At 51.1% G+C, this 23844-nt stretch overlaps 1 protein-coding gene across 2 annotated transcripts in view; it reads right to left on the reverse strand.

Moving 5' to 3' along the window:
* Positions 1-17129, reverse strand: part of rbck1 (RanBP-type and C3HC4-type zinc finger containing 1) — a 65795-nt gene extending 48666 nt beyond the window's left edge. Inside the window, exons 1-4 of one of the 2 annotated variants that reach the window (XM_078236863.1) lie at positions 17006-17120; positions 7759-7848; positions 6201-6345; positions 4459-4552 (exon numbers count right to left, since the gene is read on the reverse strand). In XM_078236863.1, coding sequence (XP_078092989.1) covers positions 4459-4552; positions 6201-6345; positions 7759-7816 — 297 coding nt within the window. In that variant the 5' untranslated portion in view covers positions 7817-7848; positions 17006-17120. Of the gene's footprint in view, positions 1-4458; positions 4553-6200; positions 6346-7758; positions 7849-17005 lie in introns of both variants that reach the window. The other variant, XM_078236862.1, reaches the window with a different exon arrangement.
* Between the last annotated feature and the right edge of the window lie 6715 nt (positions 17130-23844).

Consider the following 23844-nt stretch of genomic DNA (forward strand, 5'->3'; position numbering starts at 1 on the left):
CCACACGGTCCCTACTCTTACTGTCCATCACCCTATCAATAAAGGTCAACGTTCCATTTGCTTTGCAGTATCTGTTACAGTTACAGTTGGACGGCACGGTGGCACAGTGCATGGCACTGCTGCCTCACAATGCCAGGGACCCGGGTTCGATTCTGGCCTTGGGTCACTGTCTGTGTGGAGTTTGCATGTTCTCCCCATGTCTGCGTGGGTTTCCTCTGGGTGCTCCGGTTACCTCCCACACTCCAAAGATGTGCGGGTTAGGTTGATTGGCCATGCTAAATTAGTCCTAGTGTCAGGGGGATTAGCTAGGGTCAATATGCGGGGTTACGGGAATAGAGCCTGGGTGGGATTGTGGTCGGTGCAGACTCGATGGGCTGAATGGCCTCCTTCTGCACTGTAGGGATTCTATACCTGCGAGGTGACCTTTTGTGGTTCATGTACAAGGACATCCAGCTCTCAACAAAAGAACTAAACCATTGCCCGAGTATGTTAATTATTCTTAAACCCATTTGTTTCCCTGGCCTTTCCGAAAACAAGATTTTCTTAATAACATCTTGCAGTGACGTACAGGAAGGATGTCATTAGAACTCCCAGCACAGCTGGACTTTGATCTGAACATACCATCAACTCAACTGCAAATGCAGGAAGTGGAATGGTTTGGTTTTGTGCCAAGCATCTCAGTGGGTGGCATTTCTACAATTCTATCTCTGGTCCAAAATCTATTGTGGGGATGATTGGGAACCAGCCCTATGTTATATTGCAATCCAGCAAAACCGTGAATGTGAATTGGGAGGCACGGTGGCACAGTGGGTTAGCACTGCTGCCTCACAGCGCCAGGGACCCGGGTTCGATTCCCGGTTTGGGTCACTGTCTGTGGGGGGAGTTTGCACGTTCTCCCCGTGTCTGCGTGGGTTTCCTCCGGGTGCTCCGGTTTCCTCCCACAGTCCAAAGATGTGCGGGTCAGTTTGATTGGCCATGCTAAAATTGCCCCTCAGTGTCAGGCCGATTAAAGAACAAAGAACAAAGAAAGTTACAGCACAGGAACAGGCCCTTCGGCCCTCCAAGCCTGCACCGCCCATGCTGCCCGACTGAACTAAAACCCCCTACGCTTCCGGGGACCGTATCCCTCTATTCCCACCTCATTCATGTATTTGTCAAGACGCCCCTTAAAAGTCACTACCGTATCCGCTTCCACTACCTCCCCCGGCAATGAGTTTCGGGCAACCACCACTCTCTGTGTAAAAAATCTGCCTCGTACATCTCTTTTAAACCTTGCCCCTCGTACCTTAAACCTATGCCCCCTAGTAATTGACTCTTCCACCCTGGGAAAAAGCTTCTGACTATCCACTCTGTCCATGCCTCTCATAATCTTGTAGACTTCTATCAGGTCTCCCCTCAACCTCCGTCACTCCAGTGAGAACAAACCAAGTTTCTCCAACCTCTCCTCATAGCTAATGCCCTCCATACCAGGCAACATCCTGGTAAATCTTTTCTGTACCCTCTCCAAAGCCTCCACATCCTTCTGGTAGTGTGGCGACCAGAATTGAACACTATATTCCACGTGCGGCCTCACTAAGTTTCTGTAAAGCGTCAACAATTTTTAAACTCAATACTCCAGCTGATGAAGGTAAGCATTAGCAGGGTAAATACATGGTTACGGGGTTAGGGCCTGGGTGGGATTGTGGTCGGTGAGGGGCTCGATGGGCCGAATGGTCTCCTTCTGCACTGTAGGGATTCTATGAAACTCTGAGATTAGCAGCGCCCTTTTTGAAAGAGAAATTGGGTGATCCTCCAATTGGGAACCTGCAGTAAGCTCTGCTGGCAGCCAGGGAAGTTTCCTCATCGAGAATTAGACTAAGCTTGAATTGGAGGAAGAAAGACACGGGGCGGGGGGGTGATTTTCCAGCCCATCCGCGCCTGGCACAGATTACGCTGATCCGGGAAAATAGCTTGGGGGCCTAAACGTCGGTTTGCAATTGTCCCGGTCCCCACGAACCAGATGGCACCCAGACAGAGCGCCAGGGTGACTCGCAAGAGATTGGCTGCATTTCGCTCTCATTAGCGAGTTTGGCACGCAATCATCCCACCTCCCGGAATCTTCCCTCTCCGGTGGGTGACCACACCGGCACAAATCACTACAGGTCTCCACTAGCGGAGTCCCGGCGCAATGGTCATGCCGGAAGGCCCGGGGGGGTGGGGGGGGGGGGGGGGTGAGGGTGTTAAAGCCCTTGGGTGGTCGGGGGCAATGGGCAGGGTAGTGCCCACCAGGCGCACCGGCACTGGCTACCAGACAACCCGGTGGTGCCAGTTGGGAACCACCGGTGTTCCAGAGGCAATGCCAAGGGTGGTGGGGGGAGGGGGGGGGGGGGGAGACCTAAGTGGAATTGATGATAGGAGGGGCGCTGTGCCGAGCAGTGGTTGGGGGGAGAGGCGTGAGGGGGAGTCGTGCAGGGTGGATCATGAAAGTAGTGAGGATTCAGGGGGGTTTGTTGGAGGTCATGATGGGGGACCAATAGCGAGGGCCCTGATGTCCCCAGGCCGGCAGCCCATGTTGGGGAGGGGTTGGGGGAACATGCCACTGATGAGAGGGGGGGGGGGGGGTCCCCGATGTCCATGGGGAGGGAGGGGGTCTCCCAGTGCACTCTGAGATTGGAGTGCCCTTGTGAAATGGCACCTGAGCACCGGGTGAAACCGGGCTCACCAGCGTGTTTAATCCTCTCCTACCCCCGGTACTGGCGCAAGACTCCCAACTCTCCAAACAATGACCGCGTGTGGGACGGTTGCAGTCCGGATGGTGCCTGAGGGGCCGGTGTGAATCACTCCGCTTCTCTCACCATTGTGACACTTAGGTTTATTGGGAAAATCGCAGCCATTGTCTCCTGAAAGGAGGTTTGAACGATGAGGTCACCGGCTACAGCTAAAAAGTAACGTGCAGTTCTTGACTTTTCTTTTCCTTCTTCTCCCATCCCTCCTGCAGAGTCTGGCTGAAGCAGGAGGACATTTATCCCAGTGTGGTTTGGCCACACCGGGGCATTGGCCAAATACAGAAACAGGCAGGCTGTAGCCTTAAACGACAGAGAGAAACAGGCTGCAGCTCCAGACTACAGAATACACAGGACATGAGCCATCTCGAAGACAATGGACACTCTCTGGTCAAACAGAGTTATTTACCAGACACAGGGGTGCCTTAACCCCTTATTTGGGAGGGAGGTATATGACCTACGTGCCTCCAGCACCTATAGCCATGTGCTGGGTACACACCAGAGATCGGCGTGGCAGCGCCTGATTGGACTTTATAGATCGGGTGATCAAGCCCTGATCGATTGAGTGGCAACGGCCAAAAAGGGCGTGAAACCAAGGAGGGATAAAAGGTGCTGTACAATGGTGGAATCTCTTTCTCTCTCTCACAAACGACAGCAATGGTGACCACCACCAGCAACTACTATCATGAGGAGAGCCACCACACCAACGATGGAAGGAAGACCTGAGCATCAGACCATAAGACATAGGAGCAGAATTAGGCCACTCGGCCCATCGAGTCTGCTCCGCCATTCAATCATGGCTGATATTTTTCTCATCCCCATTCTCCTGCCTTTTCCCTATAACCCCTGATTCCCTTATCAAGAACCTATCTATTTCTGTCTTAAAGACACTCAATGACCTGGCCTCCACAGCCTTCTGCGGCAAAGATTCACCACTCTCTGGCTGAAGAAATTCGTCCTCATCTCTGTTTTAAAGGATCGCCTTTAGCCTGAGGTTGTGCCCCCTGGTTCTAGTTTTTCCTACGAGTGGAAACATCCTCTCCACGTCCACTCTATCTTTGTTTCCTATTATTATTTCTTCAGACCAGACCGAAGGATCAGACTACGCAGAGGACAACAGAGACCAACACGCGGATAAAGGCCAATTATCTGCCTGGGTACTTGCCAATTGTGGGGGCGGCACAGTGGCACAGTGATCAGCACCGCTGCCTCACAGCGCCAGGGACCCGGGTTCGATTCCGGCCTCGTGTCACTGTCTGTGTGAAGTTTGCACGTTCTCCCCATGTCTGCGTGGGTTTCCTCCGGGTGCTCCGGTTTCCTCCCACACTCCAAAAATGTGCGGGTCAGGTGAATTGGCCGTGCTAAATTGACCCTAGTGTCAGGGGGATTAGCAAGGTACATATGTGGGGTTGTGGGGATAGGGCCTGAGTGGGATTGTGGTCGGTGCAGAATCGATGGGCCAAATGGCCTCCTTCTGCATTGTAGGGATTCTATGATTACTGGCCTGGTCAGAAGGGCATGATCTAGTTTGAGATATTAATCACTTGCATGGGGTTATGGATGATATTTTCCTCGCACTTGCCATCATTATGTCCCCCACTATCCCGCCCCACAACTCACCACATTTGATTCTTATTCTGAATGTATCCGTCCTGATTTTGCATCATATTTCATTGTAACTAGCCTGGCATTTTACCTTTGCCTTCAGCGTTGCAATGGTCATGTGCAGAAAGACGTTCATGTTGATGGATGTCCCACGTGACTGTGAATCTTCCACCCCAACCCGTAATCTGCAAGTAAACAGTGGGGTATTTGTTAGCTCAGGAAGACATAGACGGCTAAATCACACTGGTTTAAATACCAGCAGCGAGGGCAACATGGTGGGGCACGGTGGCACTGTGGTTAGCACCGCTGCCTCACAGCGCCAGGGACCCAGGTTCGATTCCTGGCTTGGGTCACTGTCTGTGTGGAGTTTGCACATTCTCCCCGTGTCTGCGTGGGTTTCCTCCGGGTGCTCCAGTTTTCCCCCCCCCCCCCCACACCCCCCACAGTCAAAAGATGTGCAGGTTAGGTGGATTGGCCTTGCAAAATTGACCCAGGGGGATTAGGAGATTAAATACATGGGGATAGGGCCTGGGTGGGATTGATGCCGGTGCGAAGGGCCGAATGGCCTTCCTTCTCTATTGTAGGGATTCTATGAACACATGAGGCAGGAATTGTAAAGTTTAGGGCGAGTCACTCAGAAACATAAAGAAAGATGTGAACAGTCAGTGTGAGTTGTCAACAGGAATTAGAGAAGGCAAGATGGTTCCGTTCTAGGTTTCTATTTTCCATCCACCACGCTGCTGTAACTGGGCAACTCACAATGAGAGCGGGAATAGAGGGAACACTCAGTCTCACTCCCTGAGGCCCAGGATTGATTGAATTGATTTAAGTTATTATTATCACATGTATTACAGTGAAAAGTACTGGGGGGTGAAACTTGTACCGAATTCTTGTGAAAACTGGAGTAACTCCTGCCGGTTTTTTCTGCAGGATTTTCAGGTTGGATCTCCCACACTCCGTGCATTGCAGAGAGCTTTCGCGGGATTCACTCTGAATATCAAGGGGCGGGGTCTATTCCGTCCGGAGAGGCCGGCAGCATAGCGCTGAGCGGGCCACTGCGCGGGCGCCAGCCTGTCAGAGCGGAGATCGGCGCATGCACAGTGACCCCCGCACTGCCCGCCTCCCGATCACTGGCCAGCTCGATCGCTGGCCAGCCCCACGACCCCCACATCGCTACCACTCCGACCGCTCCCCCCCCCCCCACCCCAACCCTGATCAGCCCCTTCCCTCCCTGTCCCAGTGATCCTCTGGCAAGAGTGGCAGCGGGACCTGCCCACCCCCACCAATCTCCCCCCTATAGGCCCTGCCCCTAATAGGCCCTGCCCCCCCCTCCAGCCCCACCCCCTTGGCACTGCCCAGTGCCTGGTGGGTTGTGCCAGAGTGCCCTTTGGGCAGTGCCAGGGGGTCAGGCTGGCACTGCCAGCCTGGCACTGCCAGCCTGGCACTACCCAAAGGACAGCCTCCTTCCCCCGACCTCCTGGGGGGGGGGGGGGGGGGGGGGGCCTTCATGGCCTCTGCTCCCCCCAGCAGGGTCGGGCCATCTGTTCCCCGTTAGCGGGATGGGGGGCGGTGGTGGTGGGGGGGGGGGGAGTTTTGCGGGCCTGGAGATTCAGTCAGGGATGACATCAATTAAGTAGCCCTAGCAAGGAGCCAGTACAGCACGATGGGCTGACTGGCCACCTTCTGTGCTGTATTATTCTGTGATTCTATCCCATGTATCTTCAGTTTATTCAGGAAAATTAAGGGTTTACTGAAGTAATTGCGCCCCCCCCCCCCATCCTCTCCCACCACCCCCCCTTACCCATCTTCTCAGAGAGGCCTGGTTAAACTTACTTGATCTCATGTTGAGGAAAGGCAGCCTCCTTGAGTTGGACAGTGACAGGAGCATGTTTCTCCGCCAGGATCTCCACACACTCAGTTGCCGTTTCCTTGTCTCCCAGTTCGATAGCTCTGCTGAGTTTCTGAGCGATGGCTTCCACTGCAAGAATAGGAAGTGAGACAGGTCGCCCGGATTATTAGACAGAGGAGGGAAACGTGGGCAGAGGCAGCTGGAGACTTTCACTGTCCCTTCACGTTTTACCCCATCATCACTCCCCTTTACCCCATTATCCGGCTGGGGCAGCACGGTGGCACAGTAGTTAGCACTGCTGCCTCACAGCGCCAGGGACCCGGGTTCGATTCCCGGCTTGGGTCACTGTCTGTGCGGAGTCTGCACATTCTCCCCATGTCTGCGTGGGTTTCCTCCGGGCGCTCCAGTTTCCTCCCACAGTCTGAAAGACGTGCTGGTTAGGGTACATTGGCCGTGCTAAATTCTCCCTCGGTGTACCTGAACAGGCGCCGGAGTGTGGTGACCAGGAGATTTTCACAGTAACTTCATTGCAGCGTTAATGTAAGCCTACTTGTGTCTAATAAATAAACTTTAACTTTTGTCATTTGACCATTGCATCCTCCACCCTATCACAGGTCTTCTCTTTTATTCTGGGGGCCGGTTAAATTCAGACATCGTTGATTGCCCCAGAAACACGTTGAGTCACAACTTCCTGAAGGACATTTTTCAATATGAAATTTGTGAGAAGATTCCTCACAGCGAGTGGCGAGAGGGTGGAGACCCACGTGGAGTAGTTGAGGTGAACAGTGTCAGTGCGAGATGTGGGAGAAAGGAATAGATAGATTTGCAGATACGGTCGGGTGAAGAGTCATAGAGGTTTACAGCATGGAAACAGGCCCTTCGGCCCAAATTGTCCATGCCGCCCTTTTTTTTTTTAAAAACACGTAGACTAGTCCCAATTGCCCACATTTGGCCCATATCCCTCTGTACCCATCTAACGGCACGGTAGCACAGTGGTTAGCACTGCTGCTTCACAGCTCCAGGGTCCCAGGTTCGATTCCCAGCTCGGGTCACTGTCTGTGTGGAGTTTGCACATTCTCCTCGTGTCTGCGTGGGTTTCCTCCGGGTGCTCCGGTTTCCTCCCACAGCCCAAAGATGTGCGGGTTAGGTTGATTGGTCAGGTTAAAAATTGCTCCTTAGAGTCCTGAGATGCGTAGGTTAGAGGGAATAGCAGGTAAATATGTGGGGGTAGGGCCTGGGTGGGATTGTGGTCGGTGCAGACTCGATGGGCCGAATGGCCTCCTTCTGCACTGTAGGGTTTCTATGATTCTATGGAACCCATGTAACTGTCTAAATGCTTCTTCAAAGACAAAATTGTACCCGACTCTACTACTACCTGTGGCAGCTTGGGGTGGGAGCGAGTTTGTGCTTAAACGACGTCACAAGCCAGCCTGTGCTGTCAATTCCATGTCGTTTGAACTCAGTGGCTATTAATGCAGCCGTTTTTCTGGTGTGAAAACGCGCATAAGTGTCAATGGGAGAGGTGAATTTCGGAAAACTGACCTGTATCTAACTGGTCCATGCTTGAAGCTTTTGTGCTTGTTCTGCCAGGTGTTGCCATCTTCCCACCTCAGCAGCTGTGTCGATAGATCTCTAAGGATAAATGCGGGGAAAATGCATCGCAATTAATTAAAAATAGAGATATTGGTGCCATTGACCTTGAGTGGTCATTTCCGGTCTCGCTCGAGCAAGGCTGAAAAAATCCCACCCAAAGTCTTTCAAAGTTCAGATCGTCCTCAGGAAGAATTCCAACCCCTGTTCTTTGAAGACTGGTTCTCAGCTGTTACGACCAACGCCAAAAGTTGTTGATCTGGGCGAGGCCCCCCCCAAATTGTTACAAATCCGGGGGTGTAGTGGGGAGGTGACTGGCTCTGTGTCTTTATTCAACCCAAACTCTGCTGGTAGCAACAAGGTTTAATCTTCCCTTGCCCTTGCATACCTTTTCCAGACACAATAGCTATGTTTAAAACTGAGCCAATTTAACCAGCCTTTCTTGAGTTAAGATAGAGTCAGTTTATTAACTACTAAAAGGTAAAGAGAAATGATAAAACACATGCATCTACATTCATATGGATTAGAAATAAATGCAAATAAGCAGTTAGTCAGAAGTCCCTGTGTTGTGAGGATTGTTGATGACGAGTTGGGGTCAGTGTGATTCTTTCCAGTACAGTTGGATTCTGTTGCCTCTGCAGTTCAGGCTCCCTGTCGTCCAGTCAGGAGATTTCAGTTCCTTTTCCCAGTCACTGTAGTGCTTTCAGTGTATGTGTGTGTGTGTGTCTGTGTGTGTGGGAACTCCTAGCTGCTGTTCCTCAGTGCTCACAGAGACCATCCGTGGTGAACCATTGTTGGTTCCCACCAGGTAGTGCTGAGCCATGGTCTGGCCAGTACTATGAGTCTGTATATATGTTACTGTTGGGGTTAGGGTTGGGCTGTTCTACCTGTTAATATAGTTGTTATGGTACACCCCGGTCGGCTCCGCCTCCTGGGAGAGGTATAAAGGTCACTGCTCTGCCTGGTGACCCTTTAGTCTGGGATCGTATACTGTATATGGTAGCTCTGTTATTGTTGGCAATAAAAGCCTTTATTTCCCGAGTACATCACGCCTCTCGTGTGTTATATCGCGCATCAATTTTATTGCCAACAAGTAAATTCTTTTTTTCTGAAAAAAAACAACAAAGAAAACATGGAGCAAATGCTTAAACCCGAACGGCTTACGTTGGACCCACGTGCGGCGGGCGCATCGAACACTTTCGACCACTGGTTGAAGTATTTCCAAGATTACCTCGACGCCTCCACAGCGGTCAACAACGACGCCGACAGACTCCGGGTCCTCCACGCAAGGGTAAGTGACGCTGTATACCTAGCGATCCGTGGGGCCACCGACTACAAAGGGGCCCTCGAGCTTCTCAAGAAGCGATACAACAAACCACCGAATGAGATGCATGCTCGGTACCTTCCAGCCACTCGACGGTGGCAGCCCGGCGAAACAACGGAACAGTACGCGTGCGAGCTTCAGCAGCTAGCCAGAGCCTGCAACTGCAAGGCAGTGTCGGCAGACCAGTACATGAACGACCTAGCTCGAGATGCGTTCGTGGCGGGAATCGGCTCGTCGTACATCCGCCTTCGGCTGTTGGAGCAAGGTAACCTCGATCTCACTAAATCCATAGAGTTAGCTGACGCTCTAGAAACGGCCTCCAAAAGTCTGGCGATGTACCCCGACGACCACGTGGAGACAGCGTGGCAGGGGCAGTCACAGACCCCACTTCATTCAGCGGGAGCGAAAAACTGCGCGATTGCGTTCCCAGCCTCGGACCTGACGACGGCAGCAGCTCCAGGTGGCCCGCGGTGTTACTTCTGTGGGGGGGTGAAACACCCTCGGCAGAGATGTCCAGCTAAAGCGGTGTTGTGCTCCGCCTGCGGCAAGAAGGGGCACTATTCCAAGGTATGCCGGTCCAAACTTCCATCCAAGAACAGCAGTGCGGCGTGTGACTCCCCGGAGCCGGCCTCCTTGTCTTCTGCATCTTCGAGGTCTTCCGCCACGTGCGATTCCAGGATGTCGCCATTCCGAACGACGGAGTCGCAAGACACGTGCGACCTGCAGGGGCCGCAGGTTTTGGCGCCATCGTCCACGTGCGACCTATGAGGGCAGCTATTTTGGTCGGCACCGACCGCAAATGACCAGCAGGGGTCGTCATCAACCATCTCAGCTGCCTGCAGTTGGGCCCACGAACCAACGGTGGCGTCGATCATCCTGGACCAGGCCTAGCCTCACAGACTCGACAAGTCCATGATGGACATACAGGTAAACAAACGCCCGATTTATTGCTTGTTTGACAGCGGGAGCACGGAGAGCTTCATTCACCCAGACACCGTGAAGCGGTGTGGTCTCCAGATTCGAACTGTCAAGCAGACAATTTCGATGGCATCAAGGTCCCGGTCTATCACCGTGCTAGGGAGTTGCGTGGTCAATCTGACGGTGCAGGGCACGGTTTACGAGAACTTCAAGCTCCTTGTGTTACCGCACCTTTGCGCGCCAATACTCCTAGGACTAGATTTTATGGTCCACTTGAAGAGTGTAACCCTGCAGTACGGTGGGCCACTCCCTCCGCTTTCAGTGGGAGACCCGCAGCCTCTAAATTGCCCAACGCGCTCCACATGTAGTCTCTCAACGCTTAGGATTACCACACCCTCCCTATTCCAGAATCTCGTGCCAGGCTGCAAGCCCATCGCAACAAAGAGCAGGCGTTACAGCGCTGAGGATCGGATCTTCATTCGATCTGAAGTTCAGCGGCTCCTCAAGGAAGGGATCATCCAACCTAGTGCTAGTCCTTGGAGAGCGCAAGTCATGGTGGTTAAGAATGGGAACAAACCCCGGATGGTCATAGACTATAGTCAGACCATTAACAGATACACGCAGCTGGATGCGTATCCCCTCCCGCGCATATCTGACATGGTCAACCAGATTGCGCAGTACCGGGTGTTCTCCACCATCGACTTAAAATCTGCTTACCACCAGCTCCCCATTCGCCTAGAGGACCGACAATACACGGCCTTTGAGGCGGATGGCTGCCTGTACCATTTTTTTAAGGGTTCCTTTTGGTGTCACCAATGGGGTCTCGGTCTTCCAGCGTGCTATGGACCGAATGGTGGACCAGAACGGGCTGCGGGCTACCTTCCCGTACCTGGATAACATCACCATCTGCGGCCATGACCAGCAGGACCACGATGCCAACCTTTTTAGATTCTTACGCACTGCATCTCGCCTGAATCTGACCTACAACAGGGAGAAGTGTGTATTTCGCACGCGCCGCCTAGCTATCCTCGGATACGTGGTGGAAAACGGGGTCCTTGGCCCTGATCCAGACCGTATGCGTCCTCTCCTCGAACTTCCCCTGCCCACTAGCGTCAAAGCACTGAGAAGATGCTTAGGCTTCTTCTCATACTACGCTCAGTGGGTTCTCAATTACGCGGACAAAGCCCGTCCGCTCATCAAGTCTACCTCTTTTCCCCTAGCACCAGAGGCTCGCTTAGCCTTTGCAAGAATAAAAGCCGACATCGCGAAAGCCACGATGCACGCTATCGATGAGTCCATCCCCTTCCAGGTGGAGAGTGATGCATCTGATTTCGCCCTGGCCGCCACACTTAACCAGGCGGGCAGGCCCGTCGCCTTTTTCTCTCGCACCCTCCAAGGCCCTGAAATGCGACATTCGGCGGTGGAAAAGGAGGCCCAGGCCATTGTGGAGGCCGTCCGGCATTGGCGCCATTACTTGGCAGGAAAACGGTTCACTCTGCTCACGGACCAGCGGTCCGTGACGTTCATGTTCAACAACACGTTACGGGGTAAGATCAAGAATGATAAGATCTTGAGGTGGAGAATCGAACTCTCCACCTACAATTATGATATCATGTATCGTCCAGGGAAGCTCAACGAGCCCTCGGATGCCCTGTCGCGTGGAACATGCGCTAGTATGCAGGAGAATCGATTGCAGGCTCTCCACAATGACCTCTGCCATCCGGGGGTCACTCGGCTCTTCCACTTCATAAAAGCCCGGAATCTACCCTACTCGGTGGAGGATGTCAGGTCCATAACCAGAAGCTGCTGGGTATGCGCGGAATGCAAACCGCACTTCTACCGACCTGACAGGGCACAACTCGTTAAGGCCACTCGTCCATTCGAAAGATTGAGTGTGGACTTTAAGGGCCCCCTTCCCTCAACAGATCAGAACGTGTACTTCCTCAATGTGGTTGATGAGTACTCACGATTCCCCTTTGTCATTCCCTGTTCTGATATGACCGCTGCCACGGTTATCAAGGCATTTCGTGATCTTTTCACCCTGTTCGGTTACCCCTGTTATATCCACAGCGATAGGGGCTCGTCGTTCATGAGCGATGACTTGAGGCAATACCTGCTCTCATATGGGATTGCCTCTAGTAGAACCACGAGCTACAACCCAAGGGGTAACAGACAGGTCGAACGAGAGAATGCTACAGTCTGGAAGGCTGTCTTACTGGCGTTGAGGTCTAAAGGTCTTCCAGTCTCCCGTTGGCAAGAGGTGCTCCCTGATGCGCTCCACTCCATACGCTCACTCCTGTGTACGGCAACCAACGCTACTCCTCATGAGAGAATGTTTTCATTCCCTAGGAAGTCTTCCTCTGGGACCTCATTACCGTCTTGGTTGACGTACTCAGGACCTGTCCTCCTGCGGCGACATGTTAGGACCCGCAAGTCCGACCCTTTGGTTGAACAGGTCCATCTCCTCCACGCCAACCCTCAGTATGCCTACGTGGCATATCCTGACGGGCGAGAGGACACGGTCTCGATTCGAGATCTGGCGCCAGCAGGGGGCTTGGAAACCCCTGTCGCTCCCACACCTACTGTTAGGGACCCCCCAACCATTATTTCCCCTCCTGACACGGCACGGGCAGTATCGGGACCACCACTTAACCCTCTTACTCCTGTGTACAGCTTGCCTGAGTCCAGGAGATGGTCGCCACTTCAAGGCGTGCCCGAGTTCAGCGGATTGTCACCACCTCGGGGTCTACCGGCCCGTGAGGTACTGGAGGAGTCGCTGGACACCGCCTTGGAGGGAATGTCACCGCGATTGCCTGAACCGGTGTCATCGCCGGTGTTGAGGAGGTCACAGCGACGGTGCGGTCCCCCAGACCGTTTGAACTTATAGGCAAATGAACAATTGTTCTGTGTTTTCTACCCCGCCGGCCTTTGTTTTCAAAGGAGGGGTGAATGTGGTGAACCATTGTTGGTTCCCACCAGGTAGTGCTGAGCCATGGTCTGGCCAGTACTAGGAGTCTGTATATATGTTACTGTTGGGGTTAGGGTTGGGCTGTTCTACCTGTTAATATAGTTGTTATGGTACACCCCAGTTGGCTCCTGGGAGAGGTATAAAGGTCACTGGTCTGCCTGGTGACCTTTTAGTCTGGGATCATGTACTGTATATGGTAGCTCTGTTATTGTTGGCAATAAAAGCCTTTATTTCCTGAGTACATCATGCCTCTCGTGTGTTATATCGCGCATCACCATCCAACAGGCAGCCCAAGAGAAAGAGAGAGAGTTCCAGAGGAATGCCAGACAAATTTCAGGAGAATCATCTTGGCAGGCCAGCAGCCCAGTCTTTTAACCTCCAAATGTGTATTCCACCTGGTACGTACCCGTCTGTATAGCCAGGGACCTTGAGATTGTTGTTTCGTCAAGGGATGATAATCAGTCTGAGAGTGTGTTTTACAAGTACCCTGAATTGTCTGCAAGCACGGGGAAGGTGTCCCATTGTTCCGTAGAGACCCTCTCAAGTGGGCAGCACGGCGGCACAGTGGGTTAGCACTACTGCCTCACAGTGCCAGGGACCCGCGTTCGATTCCCAGCTTGGGTCACTGTCTGTGTGGAGTCTGCGCGTTCTCCCCATGTCTGCGTGGGCTTCCTCCGGGTGCTCCAGTTTCCTCTCACAGTCCAACAATGTGCAGGTTAGGTGGATTTGGCCGTGCTAAATTACCCCTTCATGTCAGGGGGATTAGCAGGGCAAATACTTGGGGTTAAGGGGATAGGGCCTGGATAAGATTGTTGTCGGTGCAGGCTCTGTGGGCCAAATGGCCTCCCCCTGCACTGTAGGGCTTTGATGATTCGATTTGATGATTCGTTCCATCAGTGGCTAAAGAGGCATTCATCATTCATCTTTGGTGTCTCATGTCACAGAATCAAATCTCCACAGTGCAAAAGGAGGCCATTTGGCCCATCGAGCCTGCACCGACAACAGTCCCACCCAGGCCCTATCCCCGTGACCCCGCATATTTACCCTGCTAATCCCCCGACACTAAGGGGCAATTTAGAATGGCCAAATCCACCTAACCTACACATTTTTGGAGTGTGGGAGGAAACCGGAGCACCCGGAGGAAACCCACACGGGAGAACCTGCAGACTCCACAAAGTCACCCAAGGCTGGAATCGAACCCGGGTGCCTAGCGCTGTGAGGCAGCGGTGCTAACCACTGTGCCACCGTGCCGCCCTTAACCATTTAAAAAAAATAAACATCTTGGCACCTTTTTAAAAGTCCAATATTTCCGTTTATGACTCCCAAGATTTTCTCTATCATCGTAACACATCCGACAGAATCTCCCAATCAACCCGTGTTCCAAGATACCAGCTTCAATACAGTGGCTTCTCCAGAACACCGGAAGCTCTGCTTCCAATGGTGTTAATAGCACAGCTCCACCAGTATTCCCTTTACCTGAAACCTCAGTGAGAAGCCTGGACACTGTATGGCCAATTACTTTGAGTAACACAAACAGCCAAAGCAATCTGATATTTTCCCCTTGCCATTTCCTGAATCCAGGCTTCATTTTTCTTAGCCTGCCTGCATGACATTCTTGTTTGACATGAACTTGGAAAGCTGTGTGTCGTTGTTTGGCATTAACCAGTTTCATTTTCCCTAGAAACCTGATGTTTCACTTCCCTTTCAATTAGCGCCAGCCTCAAATAACACAAGCTTCGAAACAAGAGTCAGTGCACTCAACAGAACACTCGACAAGTCACTTGTTTAGATACTCACATACCCCGCCCCATTGGCTTAAAGTTTATTTATTAGTGTCACAAGTAGGCTTACATTAACACTGCAATGAAGTTACTGTGAAAATCCCCTAGTCGCCACACTCCGGCGCCTGTTCGGGTTACACTGAGGGAGAATTTAGCACGACCAATGCATCTAACCAGCACGTCTTTCAGACTGTGGGAGGAAACCGGAGCACCCGGAGGAAACCCACGCAGACACGGGGAGAATGTGCAAACTCCACACAGTGACCCAAGGCCGGAATTGAACCCGGGTCCCTGGCGCTGTGAGGCAGCAGTGCTAACCGCTGTGCTACCCCAAACAAAGAACAAAGAAAAGTACAGCACAGGAACAGACACTTCGGCCCTCCACGCCTGTGCCGATCGTGATGCCCTAACTCGGTCCATATCCCTCTATTTCCTTCCTGTTCATATACTCATCCAGATGCCTGCTTCCACCACCTCCTCTGGCAACACGGCCAATCCACCCAACCCACACATCTATGGAGTGTGGGAGGAAACCAGAGCACCCGGCGGAAACCCACGCAGACACGGGGAGAACGTGCAAACATGCAGACAGTGACCCGAGGCCAGAATCGAACCTGGGTCTGTGGCGCTGTGAGGCATCAATGCTTATCACTGTGCCACCGTACTACCCCATTGTTCCTGAATCTACATGCCGAGATCCAAAATTAACCTTTTTCCCAACAGGGATGACTGAAGGAATGCTATAAACGGACCTCGGACCGAGTAAGAGCAGCACGGTGGTACAGTGGTTAGCACTGCTGCCCTCATAGTGCCAGGGATCTGGGTTCAATTCTGGATCACTGTCTGTGCGGAGTTTGCACGTTCTCCCCATGTCTGCGTGGGTTTCCTCCGGGTGCTCCGGTTTCCTCCCACAGCCCAAGATGTGCGGGTTAGGTTGATTGGCCATAATAAATTAATCCTAATGTCAGTGGGGGGGGATTAGCAGGGTAAATTTGAGGGTTTATGGGAATAGGGCCTGGGTGGGATTGTGGTAGGGTGGCCATTTCCAAAGAGGAGGACAAAGATGGCAGCCGCGCGTGCGCACTGACAACATCCGCTCAGCCAGCCTCCCCGCGTCGCGTCATCATCGGAAACCGTCCGGAAACAGCCGAGCGCACCATTGCGTCATCCTCGGCAGCCTCTCCCCCCCCCTCCTCCCGACTCAGCTTTGGCCAGCCGCCGGAAATAGCTGAAGATCTCCGGGAGAGCCACTCCGACCGATTCCATCCACCCTCCCTCCCCTCCCCCCCACTGCGTCATCTTCGGCAACGTGCCCGGCTCAGACCAGAACCTCATCGCGTCACCATCCGAGCTCCCCCCCGACTCATCTTCGGATCCCTCCGGAAAGAACCGAGCTCTTGGACACTCGCCCATTGCGTCAGCTTCGGCAAGCGCCTCCACACAGCTGAGAACGTCACCACCCCACCCGAGCACTCCCGACTCATCTTCAGCCCACCGATCGGAATGAGCCGAGGGCGCTGCGTCCCGACCGAGCATCGCGTCATCTTCGGAGGCGCGGAGGTTGCGTCACCGGCCTCCGGGCACTCCACGGAACGAAGGTGACTTCGGAAATCCTCCAGCAAGAGCCGAGGGCCTGCCCCTTTTTAAAAAGGAGGGCAAATTAACGTCCGGCTCGAGGTGGCGCCGGATGGAGGACAGAGTGCTCAAAAGTCGGACTGTCCGACCCTAAAGCCGGACGTCTGGCCTCCCTAGATTGTGGTCGGTGCAGAATCGATGGGCTGAATGTCCTCCTTCTGCCCTGTAGGGATTCTGTGATAAACTGTAGGTTGTTAACAATAAAGGCAACTCGAGCTTGTAACTAAGTGTGAGAGCCGGTGCCGAGAGAATTCACATTGTTTGTTTAGGAGATGCGAGGAAATGAGATTGTAAACTGACTTGCGATTTTACTAACAAACCACACACATATTCACACTGCAACGATCAAATTAAACAGCGCAATGTATTCACGTTAAAAAAAAACAAGAGATAAAATTATAATGTTACTTGATTGTCAACACATATTATTGTCACCCTTTAAAAACCTTCAACAACTACAGGGAGCAGGAAGCCACTTATTCCCTTTTCTCCCCCTCCCCTCTCCTGCCACAAAATATAAACAGGTCTCAGAAACAGAAAATTTATACCCAAGTAAAGTTGCAGGATGCCTACCTCATCCACTCACTCCAGGAGCACACCGAGGGATTGCAAATGACCTTTATCTGAGGAATTAGGGAGTGATGTGTTGTCAAAAGAGACAAGGATAATCATTCACAGAAAGAAAAAGTGAAACAACTCTTAGTTCCAGGAAGTAGGAGCTTTTTTTTTAAACTGTTGAAGCTTTAGTAGGCCACAGCATTGCCTGACTCAGATAAAGGGATCGGAACCAGTGGAAGTGGTCGGTTAGGTTTCAATCACACAAACACTTCCCTCACCTCCAATCGGTTGCAACTTCTCAACATGTGTACGGATGTGATTTTTAAAATTTGGTTTGGATTTCATTGATTGTGAACCATGAGGTGTGATTGGGTATAAATTGGGACTAAAGTTCAGCTCACAGATTTGCTTGCTGTTGTTAGTGCCCTGTCGTTAGCAGCGACAGAGTGTAGGAAGGTGAAGCCTAAAACAGTCCATCCCAGCCCACTCCATGCCTGTAGCGAGTTAGGTTAAAATTACCCCGAGTGTTGTCGCATTAGGGAGCGTGCACTTTATTCATAATATGCGAAAAGGGGCCCGTTGCCATGGTAACAAGGTGGCGTGGTTGACTAAGTCACAGATTGACTAAGTGTGCAACTGTCTCCGCAGAGACAAGGGTTTGAGGGATTGAAGTTGTGTGAGAGTGATTACTGCCACTGCGTGGAGGGGGTAAAAGGTGCTCAGTGTCTGTAATGAGCCCTCGGAGGTGGAAGTCCCTTCAGCAAAATTCCTTTATTTACAAGATCCAACAGCACTGGACAGAACGCTCTCGGTACGCGGTCCCCATCCGGAGTGCCAGAGGAACTGACACTCAAGGAGCATGGGGCTCCTTGACTGGACCATCAGTTTGGCTCTTAATCAGGGAGTTCATATCCAAGCAGACCAATCTCAATTGCCTGATTAAAATCGTGACAGTGGCATTGATGGCTTTGATAAGAGTAAATAAGGAGAATCTATCTCCACTGATGGGTCGCACAACCTTTCACAGCTCAACCTCAAAGGGCGAGATTTTCCATTTTGGACAGGGATCCTAACATTGACCAATCCTGACATTGCATTGTGTCAGAGTCATCGCTGGACATTGGCGTGGCCTGGACTCACCAATGAGGAGTCAGGGGTCAAGCTAAGGATTGAGGGTGGCAAGCAGGTTCTCCGAAGTGGAGGGTTAGTTGGAGAGCCCCCTCCCACTACCCCGTACAACAGTACAATAGGATCTGTGGCCTGGATGGAAGCAAATTACTACGGATGCTGGAATCTGCAACCAAAAGAGAAAATGTTGGAAAATTTTCATTTGATTTGATTTGATTTATTTTTGTCACATGTATTAATATACAGTGAAAAGTATTGTTTCTTGCACGCTATACAGACAAAACATACCGATCATAGAGAAGGAAAGGAGAGGTTGCAGAATTTAGTGTTACAGTCATAGCGAGGGTGTAGAGAAAGATCAACTTAATGCAAGAGTCATCTGGACTCGAAACGTCAGCTCTTTTCTCTCCTTACAGATGCTGCCAGACATAAGAACATAAGAAATAGGAGCAGGAGTAGGCCATCTAGCCCCTCGAGCCTGCCTCGCCATTCAATAAGATCATGGCTGATCTGACGTGGATCAGTACCACTTACCCGCCTGATCCCCATAACCCTTAATTCCATTACCGATCAGGAATCCATCCATCCGCGCTTTAAACATATTCAGCGAGGTAGCCTCCACCACCTCAGTGGGCAGAGAATTCCAGAGATTCACCACCCTCTGGGAGAAGAAGTTCCTCCTCAACTCTGTCCTAAACCGACCCCCCTTTATTTTGAGGCTGTGTCCTCTAGTTTTAACTTCCTTACTAAGTGGAAAGAATCTCTCCGCCTCCACCCTATCCAGCCCCCGCATTATCTTATAAGTCTCCATAAGATCCCCCCTCATCCTTCTAAGCTCCAACGAGTACAAACCCAATCTCCTCAGCCTCTCCTCATAATCCAAACCCCTCATCTCCGGCTACAGAAAATCTACAGACCCGCTGAGTTTTTCCAGCGTTTTCTCTTTAGGGTCTGTAGCCTGTCACCCACCCTTGCCCCAGATCCCTTGCCACCCTGACCCTACAAAAACTTTGTTCTCAGTCTTGGCGTACAAAATGGCTACTGGACCATCATCGTGGAGGGAACACCATTGCACAGGGTGGATCTGCAGCTGCAGCAGTGGCCAAGTAGGTCCATGGGGAGGCGGTAAAGTCTGCCTGGAGCTTTGGCCTTTCTCTAACAAGACAAAGGATTGTGCTCAGTGCTTCTCCTTCAGTACACCTACTGCAGGAACTCACTGCCTGAGCAAACACATGCTCTGCCAGTCTTTTAATTTAAGTTTATTTATTTATTAGGGTCACAATAGTAGGCTTACATTAACACTGCAATGAAGTTTCTGTGAAAATTCCCTCGTCGCCCACACTCCGGCACCTGTTTGGGTATCACTGAGGGAGAATTTAGCACGGCCAATGCACCTAACCGGCACGTCTTTCGGACTGTGAAAGGAAACCAGAGCCCCCGGAGGAAACCCACGCAGACACGGGGAGAATGTGCAGACTCCACTCAGTGACCCAAGCCGGGAATCGAACCTGGGTCTCTGGCGCTGTGAGGCCGCAGTGCTAACCACTGTGCCACCGTGCACAGTTTACTGTTGCAGGCTTTAGCCTATACTTGGATTCTGTTCAGTTTGGTTTCCCCCCACAATCCGAAAGACGTGCTGGTTAGGTGAATTGGCCGTACTAAATTCCCCCCCAGTGTACCCGAACACAGGCGCCGGAGTGTGGCAACTAGGGGATTTTCACAGCAACTTAATTGCAGTGTGAATGTCAGCCTACTTGTGACACTAATAAATAAACTTGAAAAAAAAACCTGACTTTTAATGAAGGCCAACTTCCCAATCTTTGCTTTGGGAAGCTTCCAGTGAAGTTGATAAGGAACAGCGAACACATTCCATCCTCCGAGTTACCTCTCGGACTAAGTCGGAGTCAGAGTGGCTGTGATAGTGAGGGTCGGTCGTGTGACGACCACAGTTGTGAAACCTCGTGTTACAGAACGGCCACGTTCAGTGGGTCTTGCTGTCCAGACCATCACTTCAACCGGGAGCCCAGATCAAACTGGGTAGCTGGAGGCTGGAGGAGATTGCAGGCAAACTGCTCTAATTTTAGCTGCTTCAGGGATGATTCATATCATCTACTTAAATTCTGTTGTTTTTATTGTGCCAGGAATGTGCTGGGCATCTGTTCAATTTAATAAGTTGAGTCTAAATAGCAATCTAAAAATCTGGTTACGATATAAACAAACTTGTGCTGTTGAACGAACCATATAAAGCTTGCTTGTCGCACCATTTTTTGAACGTATTTTTAGTGGTGTTGTAAGAAACATAGAAAAGTTTACAGCAAAGAAGGAGACCATTCGGCACATTGTCACCATGCCAGCCACCAAGAAGAGCTATTTAATCCAATCCCACCTTCCAGTTCAAAGCAAAATACTGCGGATGCTGGGATCCGAAACAAAAAGAGAAACTGCAGGAAAATCTCAGCAGGTCTGACAGCATCTGTGGAGAGAGAATCGAGCCAAGGTTTCCAGTCTGGATGAGTTGGACTCGAAACGTTGGCTCTATTCTTTCTCACGATGTGGAGATGCCGGCGTTGGACTGGGGTAAACACAGTAAGAGTTTTAACAACACCAGATTAAAGTCCAACAGGTTTATTTGGTAGCAAATACCATTAGCTTTCGGAGCGCTGCTCCTTCGTCAGATGGAGTGGAAATCTGCTCTCAAACAGGGCACAGAGACACAAAATCAAGTTACAGAATACTGATTAGAATGCGAATCAATACAACCAACCAGATCTTAAAGATACAGACAATGTGAGCGGAGGGAGCATTTAGCACAGGTTAAAGAGATGTGTATTGTCTCCAGACAGGACAGCCAGCAAGCCCAGGAGGCAAGCTGTGGGGGTTACTGATAATGTGACATAAATCCAACATCCCGGTTTAGGCCGTCCTCATGTGTGCGGAACTTGGCTATCAGTTTCTGCTCAGCGACTCTGCGCTGTCGTGTGTCGTGAAGGCTGCCTTGGAGAACGCTTAACTAAAGATCAGAGGCTGAATGCCTCTAATCAGTATTCTGTAACTTGATTTTGTGTCTCTGTGCCCTATTTGAGAGCAAATTTCCACTCCATCTGACGAAGGAGCAGCGCTCCGAAAGCTAATGGTATTTGCTACCAAATAAACCTGTTGGACTTTAACCTGGTGTTGTTAAAACTCTTACTCTATTCTTTCTCCATAGATGCTGTCAGACCTATTGAAAACTTTCCCGCATTTTCTGTTTTTGGCCTACCTTCTATGTCTTGACCCACAACCCCTGTGATTCCAGCACTTCGAATGCAGGGCAAAAAGCTTCTTAAATGCAGCGAGGGTTTTTGCTTTCAAATGCTGAGTTCCCTACACCCCCGCTCACCCCTATCCTGCTGGTGAGAGAATTATTCCTCAACTCCTCTCCAATCCTTCAAATCTAAGCCTGTTGGTTATTTGCCCTCCTTGCTGATGGAAATAAGCTTTTCCTAACCACTCCATTCTTCAGACAGTCAAGACTGAGTCAGGCTGCTCACGTAGCCAAAATGGCTGACACTCGCGAACTATTGGGAATATTCAAAGGACAGCTTGAGGCTGGGGTGTTCTCTCGTGCTGGTTAAGTTTAAATGTATTTATTAGTGTCGCAAGTCGGCTTACATTAACTCTGCAATGACGTTACTGTGAAAATCCCCTAATCGCCACACCCTGGGGCCTGTTCGGGTACACTGAGGGAGAATTTAGCATGGCCAATGCACCTAACCAGCACGTCTTTCAGACTGTGGGAGGAAACCAGAGAACCCGGAGGAAACACACAGAGAACATGCAGACTCCGCACAGACAGTGACCCAAGCCAGGAATCGAACCCAGGTGCTGTGAGGCAGCAGTGCTAACCACTGTGCCACCGTGCTGCCCCTATTGTGATAAAAGATATACTGAAGTTATATAAAGAACTGCACTGTGCCACCGTGCCACCGTGCCACCCTCAGGGACACTCTGAAGGCCTCAATGAGAAGTTTTGAGGTCACGTACCAACTGACTCAAGAACAGCTGCTTCCCTTTTGAATGGACCTAACTTGCATTAAGTTGATCCTTCCCTGCACCCTAGCTGTGACTGTAACACTACATTCTGCACTCTCTCCTTTTCTTCGCTATGAACAGTATGCTTTGTATAGCGCGCAAGAAACAATACTTTTCACTGTATGTTAATACATGTGACAATAATAAATCAAATCAAAATCAAATCAAATCACTAGTTGCAATTTTGCTTCATAAGATGTATTTTGTCAGTAAGATGCCTTTCTCAAACTTACTCTAGGCTATGGTATCAAACGTTTTGTGTGGAATTTTAGCAGGCATTTAAAAATAGCGAAACTGTTTACTGGTTGTGTTGGCAGGATTGTACTGGGTTGATGCGCAGAACTTCTCTCTCCCTTCACTGGAACATCCAGATTAAAGGTTTCTAAAGCAGACCTCAACTGGAATAGAAAGGCAGCAGGGAGTAAGTGTTCACACAGCGAAATCACTGGATCGCTCTCTCTATTCGCTCTCTCACTCATTCTCTCACTCGCTCTCACTCGCACTCTCACTCGCTCTCACTCGCTCTTACTCACTCTCTCACTCGCTCTCTCACTCACTCTCTCACTCACTCTCTACTCACTCTCTCACTCTCTCACTCACTCTCTCATTCACTCTCTCTCTCACTCACTCTCTCTCTCTCTCACTTGCTCTCACTCACCCTCTCACTCACTCTCTCACTCGCTCTCTCACTCGCTCTCACTCAGTCTCTCACTCTCTCACTCACTCTCTCACTCACTCTCTCACTCACTCACTCACTCTCTCACTCGCTCTCTCATTCACTCTCTCACTCACTCTCTCTCACTCGCTCTCACTCACTCTCTCTCACTCGCTCTCACTCGCTCTCTCTCACTTGCTCTCTCACTCGCTCTCACTCACTCTCCCACTCACTCTCTCACTCCCTCTCTCACTCACTCTTTCACTTGCTCTCACTCACTCTCTCACTTGCTCTCACTCACTCTCACTCGCTCGCACTCGCTCTCACTCGCTCTCTCACTCACTCTCTCACTCACTCTCTCACTCACTCACTCACTCTCTCACTCGCTCTCTCATTCACTCTCTCACTCACTCTCTCACTCGCTCTCACTCACTCTCACTCGCTCTCACTCGCTCTCTCTCACTTGCTCTCTCACTCGCTCTCACTCACTCTCCCACTCACTCTCTCACTCCCTCTCTCACTCACTCTTTCACTTGCTCTCACTCACTCTCTCACTTGCTCTCACTCACTCTCTCACTCGCTCGCACTCGCTCTCACTCGCTCTCTCACTCACTCTCTCACTCACTCTCTCACTCTCTCTTTCTCACTCACTTTTACGAACTTGCTGTAACGCCTACAGCTCCTGCTGGGGGGAGAGCTCAGAAAGCAGAGATTGGCAGGACAAACTAGACTGGAACAGTGGTCATGAGTGAGCCATTGGTTTGGTGCTTTTAGCTGCCTGTTTCTCATTTGGTTAAATAAAGGTTACGGTACAGAGAGAGATTGTTACTCTTCGAGAAGATGCCGTTTGAGGTAAAGGAGGAACTGAACCATACGGAAGCTGACAGAAGACACATCATTAATGTCTCCTCTTTTGTACAGGTGTCGGCTAGCTCAGTGGACTAGAGGGCTAGCATGGGTTAGATCCCAGTTCCGGCTGAGGTAGACTTGGGCCCTGCCT

This window comes from Mustelus asterias, chromosome 20 (assembly GCF_964213995.1).
Source record: "Mustelus asterias chromosome 20, sMusAst1.hap1.1, whole genome shotgun sequence".
NCBI classification, from domain to species: domain Eukaryota; kingdom Metazoa; phylum Chordata; class Chondrichthyes; order Carcharhiniformes; family Triakidae; genus Mustelus; species Mustelus asterias.